Here is a 12,926-nt window from a genome sequence, read left to right on the forward strand (position 1 = left end):
GATTGGGAAAGTTTGGGTAGGCCCAAAAGTGTAACCATATATAGGCCTGGCTAACTCGACTTGGCAGGCCTAACTTTTATATAATTGGGGCATAAATACTCGAATTGAGTTCAAAAATTTATGCAAAAGGTTCAGTTAGTTTTAAATACTCGCTCCTTCTCTTATCTATCTATTTGTAAAAATAAATATAAAAAAAAATTAATATAGTATAATATAAAAATAATAATATTTATAAATTAGAAGTATATAAATAGTACTGTTATTAAAAAAATAAATAAATACTTTCATATGAAAAATAAGACTAAAAAAAATGAGACCGTAATCATTTTTACTTAAAATTACAAAAAAAAAAGAAACCAATATAAATTAAAATTGACATAATGAAATCTAAATAAAGAGTTGATTCCTATATATATATATTCACACACAAATCATATCTACCCTGGTATCAAAATTACAACCTAACATATAGATAGATGCAAATGAATAAACAATGCAGTGACTCACTCACATACCTTTCCCCTCAGGTTTGAGGTTATGTAAAAAGGTTCCAATGGTGGTGATGGTGGTGGTGATCGGAGGAGGACGAGGATGTGTCTCCCCTCATTCTTTCAAGCCTTTTCAAAATATCCAAGAACGACGGCCGGTTGTTCATGTCGGCAGCCCAGCACTGCTCAATCAACCTATGTACAAGGGACAACCATTCTTGGTACAACATTTTTTAGCATTTCAATTCACATAGTTCAAATATCTCAGCAGCTACTTACTCTCTCAGATCATGACTTACGCCTCTCGCTCTAAATGCCGGCCTCTGTCCTTCAGCCAACAGCCGAGCTGCTTCATACGGTTCGTAAGCAGACAGTGGTTGATCGCCTTCAAGCATCTGCAGGATGGTGCATTACACGGTTAGGGGATTTGAATTGGATTATCCGGTTAAGTAGTATTTGATTTACCTCGTATAGTATCATTGCGAATGAGTATACGTCAACCTTCTTGTCATACTTCCGGTGCTTGAAGACCTCAGGCGCCATGTAACGGTCTTGAGTTTTCAAACAAAAAGAGTGTATTGAGCATTTGATAGCATGTCCCAAATAGAAAACTAAGTTTAACAAATAGTTGCTCACAGCTTCCAGTCTCGCCCGTCATTTTGTACACTTCGTGAGAATGTTGTACCCGGATAAGCTTACTTAAACCAAAATCTCCTACTTTCAAATGGTCTGCAGTTGCATTGACAAGAAGAATATTCCTGAAACGTACCATGTATTATTGACTACCTTCAAAGTAATGAGTCGAAGATCGCTCATTTTTGTGTTGCATGCATTATAGGAAGAAGAATGGTAATGATCATTGAGGAACTGATTTAGATTTCTGGCAGAAACATGGAATTACCTTGGTTTAAGATCCCGGTGTACTATAACATTCGGTTCACTGTGGAGATAAGCCATGCCCCTGTTCAACAAAAAATTATAAGAATCAGATTAGTCATGTATAAGTTCTGGCAAAACAGGACAGGACAGAAGAAAATGTTACAAGAAATTCCAGATTTTATAAGAATGATTATGGATATTTTGAATGCAGAATGAGATATTTGTTATGATGGGGAAGTCGTGGACAATTTGGCATTTTAGATGAACATCAAGGAGAAAAGAAGAAAATATTTGATTTCATCCTGTGGCAAAGATACTCAGATATGTCTTCAGTTCATATAATAATGCAGCAAAAATGGTGGTTGATGGTGATATCACAGTGATAGCAACTTCAGTTGAAGTTTTACCTGGCAATGTCTAATGCAAAATTTATTGCAGTCGCAGAATGGAGAGACCCTTTTTCCTTCAGATGTTGATGCAAATCGCCCTACAACATAAAAATGACCACTTAATGTAATTTCATTTCCAAACTGACATAGATACATAGTTCCCCACAGCAAGACTGGGAAAACATTCACTCACCCCTCTCAAGTACTCGGTAATTAGCATTAAGGGTTTCTTGTCAGTGACTGCTCCAAGAAATTGGACAACATTTGGATGGCGAAGCTTCACTAGCAAATTTACCTCATGCCTGAAGTCCTGACTGAATGAAGCCAGAGAAAATCGGAGGAAAAAGCCAAATGTATTGTCATGACAGATATAGTGATATAAATTCAGGAAGCTGCAAATTTAAACAAGTGAACTGCAAACATCTTAAAAAGGATTTGCTGTTCCAGAGGCCAGTTTTGCACTTAACAAAGTTCTATTGTTGGTGCTGATCAATTATAAGCATACATCACCAATTTATCATCAATTATAACAAATACTACCATCTAATATTCCACACATACGGGGCATCAAGAATGCTGATCAATTATAAGCATACATCACCAATTTATCATCCGAAAGGTTTGGAAGGATGCGTTTTATGGCGACAGGCGTTCCCCGCCAAGTAGCTTTAAGTATCTCACCAAAAGACCCCTACCAATATTGAAAAAAATAAGGCCACAGCCACTGGATCAAGATAAAAAAGAAACAAGGTAGAGAATATTATGAACAGACATAACTACATCTCTAAAGCATCTACCCAAGTAGAGAGAAGATTATCTCTTATTAAGCTCCTTTAGAAACTATGAGTGCTTAATCCAGAATCTTGGTTTTTTGGGTTGGAAGTACTAACTGAAAGTGAATCCTGACCTTCCCTATAATACTTGCATTTGTAAAGTCCAACTCATCGGGGTCAATCTCCCAGTCACACTTGTTCGGTAGAGGGGGTGGAAGAGGCTTTTGTTCAAAATGACTTCCATTTTGACCCTGCAATATCCTCAAATGTTAAATGCAAGAAAAGAACTACAAATCGGTTCCAAAAAATAAGAAGATAAACAATGGCATATGTTCTCAATCCACTAACTCAGCTGTCCCATTACTACCTTCAAGAGGTGCATAATGCACCATGAGATCTCTCTTAATGAAGATATAACATAAAATTCAGACAGCTTAAGAAAAAATACTGTTGGGAATAGGACCATCTGCTTGGTAAACATAAACACTACCTCATGATTTTAATATTCTGGTGTCAAGTGATTGATGGAAAATTCAAAGCAACCTTTTCACAGATGGTTAAAATCAACACAGAAGTAAATAAGGAGAATGAGACGTACATAAGCGAGTCCACCGTGTGACTTCAGCAGCTCTACCATGCTAAACTTTTTTGCACCCTCTGCATCAGCTAGAGGCTGTGAACAAAATCATAAAGTTCAAAAACAACTAAAACAGAACTATATCTATGTACGTAGTATCACGCCAGACAAAATCGCAGTTAATAAATCGCTGAGAAACCGCTCATTAATAAAGAAAGGATAGATCTCAACGAACACGCGGAAACAAACACAATCAGCACGAAAACACAAGCTCATGAACGATCTCAAACCGAACAAAATTCCGTTTAAATCGGGACACACTCACGGTATTTTTCCATCGGTCCTGAGCGTTAACATCCGCCTTGTATTCCAGAAGACAACTCGCCACATCCGACCACCCATGAATTGCGGCTACGTGGAGCGGAGTCCGGTTATCATAGTCGCGAGCATGCACCAGCGTCGGATCCTCCTCCAGAAGCCTCCGCACTGCTTTCGCGTCGTCCTGATGCGCGTGCCACAGAATCATTGACGTTCGGCTCACGCGCGCCTTCTCCTTCTTCTTTTCCTTGCCGGAGCTGCCATCGCTGCTGCTCATTGCTCGATCCGATGCGAATCAGTTTTCCGGTAGAGAGAATCCCCGCCACTGCAGGCCGGCGCGCGCGTCTTTGAATCCCAATGCTCAACGGAAAAATAACCGTCTCTTTTCGGCCAAACCGAAAGGTTCCAAATTAAATATTTTTTGTACAATCATTTTTTTTCATAAGATTATATATATATATATATATATATTTATCATCAAATAAGTTAAAATAGCTATAGCATTTTTTCTTTAATAAAAATGTTATATACTCTTTTTGAATAGATAATGTCATAATGGGGAAATATACATATATATATATATAGAAAAAATAAATAAATGAATTAACAAAACGTAACCCTACAATATATTGATCGAATCTCATTAAAAAAAATTTTATTTTAGATGAAATCACTGATATCTACGATTTATTCCAAGTAATTCACTGTTTAATTTATTTATTTATTTTATGGTCAATCTATTTTTTTTTCTCTATATCCCCTGTAAACGAAATGCCTTATGATTGTCGATACAAGTTGGGAATACAATTTTGCGGCTGCTGGAGTATTCAATTTGGTATATCCGAAGACAAGCAATACAGTTGACATTATTAAGTAAACAAGGTTTTTTGAAATTGTGATAACTACAAAAGAAGTCAAGGCCAAAATTTTCTCTATTTGATTTATTGCACACCGATTATTTAGACTCCATTTATTTATGTACATATTTTTATTTTTTTCAAAAAAATTAACAATATACAATGATTTTGTTATAAAAAGCCTCTAATAAATAATGTGGCACTAATGTGTCCACATACATTTTCTGACTGAAACAATTCATAAGCAATTGTCTTTTGTAATATTAGAGCTTACCTGGTGGGCAACAACCGCTGTGTATGCTATAACATGAACACAGATTGAATCATGAAACTAATAGTTTACACTTTTCAGACTTTTCGATTAAGAAAACAAATGATACAATATGGCAAAAACTATAAAAAGAACTTGTCCGTACGCAATGATTATGTTTTATCCAGTTATGTTTTCATTTTCTTTGTCGTCAAAGCACCTCTTGATTACAAAGGGAATTGAAACAAAATTAAACGACGGAGGAAGAATATTATAACTCTAATCTTAAATAAATCAAAATCACTAACAACAAAACTTACATGGAAAAATAGTATAACTTCCATGTACAAAGATGTTCATAACTTTTATAATACATCATAATGCAGTCACTAACATAATTAGATGCTTCAATGAGATAAAATTGAGTAGAAAAATAATAAACAAAGCTTCAGTAGTTACCGTGATGATTTGATCAAATCAACATCATAACTCAATCAACAAATATTTATAAAGAAAGTAACAAATATTAATATACTCCCGTCGTCCAGCAACAAGAGTTACATTTACTTTTTGTGTATTATTATATCTTAACGTAATACAAATCAAGAGAAAAAAGATAAAAAATACTTCTATTAGCATCTTATAATACAAATATAATAATATTTGTATAATAAATTATAAAAAAAATATTTTTAATATTAAGTATAATGACAAAGAAGTAAATGTAACTCTTGTTACCGGGCGGAGGGAGTAATATATAACACATATTATAATAACACGTTATATAATTACATATAACAAAATATATGTATTCTGATTTCAACACAATAATAATGACTCAACATATATATATAAAGAAAGCAATAAATATTAATTTAATATATATATATATAATAACACAACACTTATGTTATTTGCCTTGTCATAAAATACTAATTGTTTCAACTTATTGTTTTATGGCATTTGCTTAGTGCCAAATTGTTAATTTTCAAACTGATTTGCTAACTCGATCAAAACAGTACCGTGCTGATTTGACTTCGTTGGCACACTAACAGCCGCCAATAAACAAACATATACTACTATTTATATTTATGTATGATGACTTTTTGCACATGCCGTTCTGTTACATATTTTGACTGGACCTATTATGGAAGTAAAATACTTGTAATATGGACATACAGCAACTGCATAGACTAATAGACTAATATAAAAAAATAGAACATCAATTGAAAATAAATATTAAAATTATAACAAACTCCGTGAACAAGGTTGGAGTCAATAGTATGTGGTTAATTACAACATATGAAGCTGCTTTGTTTTTTGCAGGTAAAGCATATCCTGACATAAGAAATTCTTAACAAAATCTATTCTACTATAAATGGTATTTTTAATATTTTACAAAATTCATGCATCACACAATTATTTCTAGACAAGAATTGGTTAATATCACAAGGGTATAGTTCCAAAATTCACCATAATTAATCCACCACGTAATTTCATGTGAAGCCTTTACAGAAATTGCCAAAAAGATCATATCAGCATTCACAACTTGCTCTACTAGATGAAGTGGTCCAAGGACCCCTGTTGGAGTAGGGGTGGGGTGGGGTGGTGTGGTGTGGGGGTGTCTATTTTAAAGTATATGAAGGTAAACATGATTCCCAAGAACATAATTTGTAGAAGTTTGACCTTATTATGCAAATATAGTTCACAAAAGGGCGGAATTCAGTAACAGCTATGCATGTGAGAGCTCTAAGGGGAAACAATGATCACAAATGGCAATCAAGATTCACAAATAAAAACCAAAAAATGCCGTAAACGAAGGAAGTCATACCTTCATGAGAAGTTCAAGCAAGCAAGCGTCGTCCCCCGCAATTTCAAGACATAATATTCAACAAATTCACATAATGTCAGCTGCATGTGTATTGAAATTCAAGTCTGAAAATTTTAAGCTGTAATAAGGCAATCTACAATACCCTTAACATAAAAGTCAAACAATCAAATTCTGTACAATACAAAAAGGCTGCCACAGAAAGCCTTAATTTTGACAGAAAACAATTCAAGCCCACATAGTTATCTCCGTATTTATCAGAAGCAAAATATCAAGCCAAATCATATACCACAGACCATCCACAAAGATAAGGGTTGGGAAATTTCAACCTATGTTACCACTAATCTAAGTGATAAAAATGTGGGTGAATTTGGTTCCGCAGTGAAAAAAAGATCGGTAATATTACAATAAACAGAAGGTCAGAACTCATACCATTGTGTGGTCGCACTGCTATTCATTTTGAGAAGCAACAGATTCATTAGAAACAGGACTTCTACCGACAGTTGCTTGATCCAAATCTTGATTCGGGAACACTTCTGACTGTAGAGATGGGAAAATCTTATTGACATGCAACCATGTTTGTTCCCACACGTTATCTCCACCAAGGGTACTAGTTGGGACAAGCACTCCCTTTGCTTTCATGACAATAAGAATGTTCTTAAGAAGCTCGGGAACTAATTCCTGAAGCTTCTCACCCCTTTTAACCTTGAGCTTCATATACTTCTCCATTCTGCCAATCACATTACGCCACAATTTGCAGAAGCTTGATAGTTGTGAGAGCTCATTGAGTAAATGTAAAAACACTTTGGTGAGCAGCTTTAGGGCATGAACAAGTGTCCCTTCTATGTTCCGATACTCTTTCTGTGTTTGGGCATTCCCCTGTGCAATCTCGGCCAAATCATCAAGCATTGTGAATATGACCATTTCAAAACACTGCGGCCAAAAGCCAAGTGGGAGACAAATCTCGTCTACTCCTGTTAAGCACCTCTGCAATGATAGAAGAGCATGGTTTCTAACTTCTTCTCTCTGGTCCAGACAAACCTTCCTCAAACCTTGGACAAGCCTCAGCCACATCTCTCCGATATCCTGACACAGTTTTGCAGCTTCTGATTCTGACATAGCTTCCCTAGCATCTTGGGCCCACCGTACCAAACACGAGACAGACCCTGCCATAAGATCCACAGCATGGACTGATCTATCAGCCTGTCCAACCCGAGATTCTGCAAACTGTCGTGCTGCATCTACACAAAGTATGAAGTTAGCTGGGGAGAGGTGAGCACCATCGGCCATTATGAATGAGAGAGCTTCAAATCCTGATTCAGATGCGTCTGGATGTCTAGCTGTGATAGAAAGTAAAGAAGCAATGGTTCGCCAGCCCATTGGAGACTGAATATGGGTAGCATTTGCTTTTACCAGGCGACTAACCTCCTGAGTGATCTGCTCGCAGTATTGGTCAGCAACTCGAGCATCCAGCTTAAGAACCAGTTGTAGTGATCTCAAAAGCTCATCAGCTAAGTTCTCTTTATAGGGAAGCAGTCGCTGGCAAATACGAAGTAGCCCGAAAACTGCCTTCTCAACTAAGGCACAGGCCACTACCGTTGATTGAACTATATTAGCTATGTGCTCATAAACACCTTGCCAAAGAAGCCCAATCCTGTCACGGTTGTTCAATGTGATTGCAATTAGAAGTTCCAAGCAGAATACTGCTGTATCCTCATCCTCGGGTGAGGTATTTCCTTTCTGTGGTCGGCCAGCAGCCCATATGAGTGCCCGAGCTAGCTGTAACAATGAATCAGCATGCAAGAACTTGCTTTCAGTAAAAATACTGTCAATATGGCATTTTTGAATTGTTTGCAGTGTGCGCTGATGAGCAGCCAGTTGTTGCTCAGTAGGCTGGGATCTCGGCTCCTCAGTATCTAGAGACAGAAGTTGGCTGAATCTGCCCATTAGTCCAGAAGATCGCCTAGGGGTACCAATAGTTTGCATCTGAGCCGAAGACAATGAGTTTGTAAGAGGCTTTCCATGTCCAGCATCAACTGCCATTTCTGAATCATCAGCGGCATCACTGGCCACCCGAGCAGGTAAAAGTCCAAGTTTGTGCAATCTTAAGATGCAATCCAAAATATTTCTCCATCCAGTGCGAATAAAGTCTCCATACCTATTTGCAATAGTGAAAACAGTAACAGTTGCCATTCTAGCTTTTGCATCATCTCCAAAGGCAAGAACAGGTTCCTCAACGGATGCCGGATTCAAAAGAGTTGTGAACTTGCATAGAGATACTACAAGATCATCCAGGACATCTTCAAGATGATGGCATGCAGATATCTTGGCAACAGCCAAAAACCCATCAATACATGTTTGGTATACATCCTTATCTGCATGATCAAATACCACAGAAATTGCAGCAATTGTTGGACCAGACATGATTGCAAACATGTCATGGTCAAGGTAAGCTCTGGAATCAGCAACAATGTATGGAGGAGTCTTTTTAGACTTGTGCATTAAATCAATCCACCGACTAGGAGTCATTTCAGCAAAACCAGCTCCTTGTTCAGGTGTAGTGCGAATCTCATTCTTACAGATTGAGTAATAAAGCTCTGAAAGAAATTCACGAGGGAGATCATTACCTCCATTAATGTGCCGATTATTCCTGATGAAATCCTCTTCAGTCATCTTTTTCTTGACCTGAACATTATGCTGGTCTGTGTTGAGCATTATGAGAGAATATGACAACAAAAGAGCAGCATCTTTATTAGCTAAAATCTGTGGCGATTGCTCATAATATCTTTCTGAGAATGCCTCAAGTACCCTCTGTATCTTCTGTGATTCTCCAGGAAGACGGAAAGTCTCCAAAAAAAGCCTCAATGCAGTATCCAGGTTCATATCCTGAAAATCAAAGGTTCCCGCAAACTCATGGAGTACCTGAACACAAAATTCATCATGATTTCCAAGAAAATCTCCGACAAGATTTTTATCTAGTCCAGCAGTATAGCGGAAAAAGCAAGCCACACTCTGAGGATCAAGTTTCTCAGGCAACAAATGGGTTCCTTGAAGAAATTCCAACCCCTTCTTAGGATCCCGATTGAAGTGATCAGCTCCAATCATCAACCTTCTTTTTATGTACTTCCTTCTGCGAACAAAAGGGACCCAATAATCAGGATCACCATAGTTCTCACACTTCACCATCCAGAATGGAGTATACTCCTCAAGATGCACAGGATTTGGTTCAAAACCAACAGATCCATTTCCTATCCTTTCAGCCATTCCCTGAATCACAGCAATCAGACCATCTAAAGCAAGGATATGCATGCTGGACAATGGGCAATTAACTGGAAAGGCACTCTTTGACAGTAAATTAGCAAGATCTTCAAACACATTTCCACATGTAATATCACAATCTAAATTAGCATATATTTCTACCATAAAATCCTTTTGCCGGCAGAAATCAACTAGAGCTTCCATTGCAACCTCTTGCTGTTGGTAAGAAGCTTCAAATCGACTTTGAGCAAGTCTCAAGATCACACAGGAAAAGAAAGCTTCAAGTTGAAGCTTCAGCTCAGTGCGCAAACGCCGGTACAGATTAAGAACAATGCTACAAACCATAGTGAGAATCAAGGGACTTGCTGAAAGCCCAAACTGCATAAGGTTACGAAATAATTCATCTTGTACCAAACTCAACAATCTAGGATGATGTCGGATAGCGGGACCACCTAATTCAATTGCTGAGTTAATCAATCCTAATGCAAAAAGGGGTACATCTTCATCAAATGTAATAGAATTTGCTCTGCCACCCACCCCAGTATGCTCAACAACGTTTAGCAGTGAACAGAGAAAGTGAAATATTTCAACCATGCAAGAAACACCATATGGTTCTGTCATTAAATGCAAGTCATACGGAACTGAATCCTTCCCATTGCCAGTAAGGCCAATACTTTCATCCATCACACCACCAATGAGGCCTGATGAAGCAGAATTGAAACCTCCAGATGAGAGTTGACCATCATATTCAGAAGCTCCAGTACCATTCTCTGATATGCTATTGAAGCTATAATCAGGATTGAGTCCACCGGACTGCAAATTTTGGAAAAAGGTTTAGTTTCAAAGCGTAAACATGAAAAGATCAAAGAACCTAACTGCTATAGGAAAATTAAATTTCACTTATCTATGATGGATTTATTAATGTCAAAACACCCACAGCACACTAAACCTGAAAACCCATCCAGAAGAATGAAGAAAGCAAAACTTCTAGAAAATAACAACCCTGATGAATAACAAATAATAAGCAGTTATATACCTCATTTTTTATAGACATCACTCCTTTGACCAGTGACTGCTCAGTGTTGTCAACATTTGGCAGGTGTGAAAAAATGCATCTAATAAGTTCATGCATCGTATGACGAGCTATCCTCTGTAACAGTTCACCTTTAGTCCCAGCTTGGTGAACAATTCGGAAACAAGTGTTTACAATGGTACAAACATGCTGATTACTTAGCATAACAGATGCTTTACTTTTCATACAAGCCAAAAGAACCTGAAGTATCTTTGTCAATACGACTTCTTCTGATGCAGGGTCAGTTACCTCAAATCTGCAGCTGGTAACTGCGTCAACCACCATGTGTACAGCTTCTTCAACATTGATAGTGTTTACCTCAAGCACGTCAAGTGTCAAAATCTTGTAAACTGAAGACAATGCAACACCAGTAATTGGAGCTCCTGTTTCATCAGATCGGATTACATCAAGAAATGGTTGGAGATACAAAACAGGATTTACTGATTGCCAATCATTTTGCCATGAAAATATCTGTCTTCTCAATGCTTTAAGAGACTGAATTAGAGAGTGCTCCAACTGATCATCACCAGACACATAACGGCCTCCCCACCTTACATTCCTCCGCATGACAGCCAGCACTGCTCCAATCTCTGAATTAATCATACATTCAACAGCAGCCTTATCAGAAGAGGTAGCCTCACAGTCTTCAGGTTCCTCTTCAATTGCCTTGATACTAGATTGTGTCCTTAATCGCCCCATCACTACTTACAGAAACGATGATTGGAAACTGTAACTTGTTGTCTAGGAGAATGACCATTCAAAGAGCACCTATTAAATCGCGATTCCAGAGATTCTACAGTTATGACAAGGTAGCAACTCAGTGTTAAACAAATCATAAAATCGTGCTGTTAGCTTATGCAGCATATTAGATTTTCAAACAGAGAAGCTAACTTTACTAATCAAGTATACATATATTATTGAGGAGCACTTATCACTATCGTACGACCGAAATCAAACATTATTTAATCCTCCATCGCCTACAAGTGTGAGTTTCTACAGAAGACATCGAGTTGACCATTTACTACCCCAACAAATTTTTTAACATCCTTGGAATAGATGGCGCATTTAGATGGGAATATAAACAAGAAATTACATAAAATGTACAAACAACAAAGGACCATTTCCTCAATAACTCAAGGGAGTACTTAATCCAATAACAATGCAAGATGCTGCAAGTAATTTCAGAGAACGACCGAAACTAACTGAATAAATCAGTTGCCATATACCGATCCACTTCCATGAATTATTTTTAAGATGGAAATTAAAACAAATGTTTAGCCATTCGAAGCACAAATGCGACGAAGAAGCTGGAATTCAGTTACTAAGACTGGGAAACTCTTCAATTTCCAGTTCAAATCAAAGCTTATAATTCTATTGGTTTCTGAATCACATATGAACCATAAAAACCAGCTATCTTAGTTGCATCCTTCGACTTTCGCCCAATTTTTTCTCACATTTTGAAATTCGAGCCAAATTTATTAATCACCTTAGTTGCCTAAACTCACAACGACCAAAGGAAGAAGGTTCGAAACAAAGTCGCACGAACTTTACCCGATTCGGCGAAAGCAGCGCGCTCGAATCCCGGTAGCGGCGACCAGTGCCGGTGTGCGAGGACCGATTCCGTGTGGAGCCGGTAGAAGATCGCTGAGAGCTATGCTAGGGTTGAAGTGAAGAGAAACTCCATTTTCATTTCGGACGAAAGGATCAAAGAACCGAAATAATAGCGATCAAACCCCCAAATCCAACTCGATACGCGCAGTGTCAATTGTGTAAATACCATGACACAGTAGGGGCAATTCTGGTATTATGTAGCCAATCAGAGTCTCCATTGGAATTGATCATTTAGGAAGTAGAAAAAAATAATAATAAATAAATAAATAAATAATTTTAATTTGTTTCTAATCTCGATTATTGAGTGACACTAATTTTAATACCAACATTTTGTGCAATTCCATCGTATCGGTATTGTTCTGCTGCTGGTCTCCGTGGCTGCTACGTAGGAGAAATAAATTTTTATATTTATTAGTATATGATTATTTTAGTGTGGTGGTAAGTTTAGAGTTATTATACAAGGGACAATATTCAGTTTCATTGTTTAGCTTTATTTGAAATAATTTAATTAATTTTAAATGACAATATTGTATAATTGCTTCAATTGTAAATAAAATTGTCCCATATGACCTCATGGTATTGGATGTATTGGTGACAGGAAAATCATGAATTTAAACTTTTGGATT

At 37.2% G+C, this 12,926-nt stretch overlaps 2 protein-coding genes across 6 annotated transcripts; both read right to left on the bottom strand.

Moving 5' to 3' along the window:
- Positions 1 to 365: 365 nt before the first annotated feature.
- LOC127245496 (integrin-linked protein kinase 1-like) lies at positions 366 to 3,840 on the bottom strand. The gene is made up of 11 exons (XM_051266419.1): positions 3,432 to 3,840; positions 3,128 to 3,202; positions 2,664 to 2,780; positions 2,353 to 2,447; positions 1,950 to 2,070; positions 1,775 to 1,854; positions 1,390 to 1,449; positions 1,125 to 1,246; positions 954 to 1,039; positions 768 to 883; positions 366 to 683 (listed from the first exon to the last, which is right to left on the bottom strand). The coding sequence occupies exons 1-11, from the start codon at positions 3,699 to 3,701 to the stop codon at positions 536 to 538; spliced, it is 1,290 nt and encodes a 429-aa protein (XP_051122376.1). The 5' UTR covers positions 3,702 to 3,840; the 3' UTR covers positions 366 to 535.
- A 1,789-nt stretch (positions 3,841 to 5,629) lies between these two features.
- On the bottom strand, positions 5,630 to 12,427 carry LOC127245443 (ARF guanine-nucleotide exchange factor GNOM). Of its 5 annotated transcripts, none has more exons than XM_051266323.1 (4): positions 12,241 to 12,427; positions 10,654 to 11,482; positions 6,792 to 10,430; positions 5,630 to 6,442 (listed from the first exon to the last, which is right to left on the bottom strand). In XM_051266323.1, exons 2-3 carry the CDS (start codon positions 11,386 to 11,388, stop codon positions 6,810 to 6,812), a joined length of 4,356 nt encoding a protein of 1,451 aa, XP_051122280.1. In that variant the 5' UTR covers positions 11,389 to 11,482; positions 12,241 to 12,427; the 3' UTR covers positions 5,630 to 6,442; positions 6,792 to 6,809. The 5 variants fall into 5 exon arrangements, with proteins under 5 accessions (XP_051122280.1, XP_051122283.1, XP_051122281.1 ...); XM_051266326.1 differs by having other exon boundaries at positions 5,631 to 6,362; XM_051266324.1 differs by having other exon boundaries at positions 6,348 to 6,466.
- Positions 12,428 to 12,926: the final 499 nt, after the last annotated feature.

The sequence above is a fragment of the Andrographis paniculata genome, unplaced genomic scaffold (assembly GCF_009805555.1).
Source record: "Andrographis paniculata isolate CXL003 unplaced genomic scaffold, ASM980555v1 Contig22END, whole genome shotgun sequence".
Classification (NCBI taxonomy): Eukaryota; Viridiplantae; Streptophyta; class Magnoliopsida; order Lamiales; family Acanthaceae; genus Andrographis; species Andrographis paniculata.

Bases quoted from the DNA above. Each gene is read 5' to 3' on its own strand.
- LOC127245496 (XM_051266419.1), bottom strand. From the start codon at position 3,701: ATGAGCAGCAGCGATGGCAGCTCCGGCAAGGAAAAGAAGAAGGAGAAG. The intron at 3,203-3,431 runs GTGAGTGTGTCC...TTTTGTTCACAG, and splicing joins AGGACCGATGGAAAAATACC to CCTCTAGCTGATGCAGAGGG. The intron at 684-767 runs GTAAGTAGCTGC...CCTTGTACATAG, and splicing joins GTAAGTCATGATCTGAGAGA to GTTGATTGAGCAGTGCTGGG.
- LOC127245443 (XM_051266323.1), bottom strand. From the start codon at position 11,388: ATGGGGCGATTAAGGACACAATCTAGTATCAAGGCAATTGAAGAGGAA. The intron at 10,431-10,653 runs GTATATAACTGC...CAAAATTTGCAG, and splicing joins TGATGTCTATAAAAAATGAG to TCCGGTGGACTCAATCCTGA.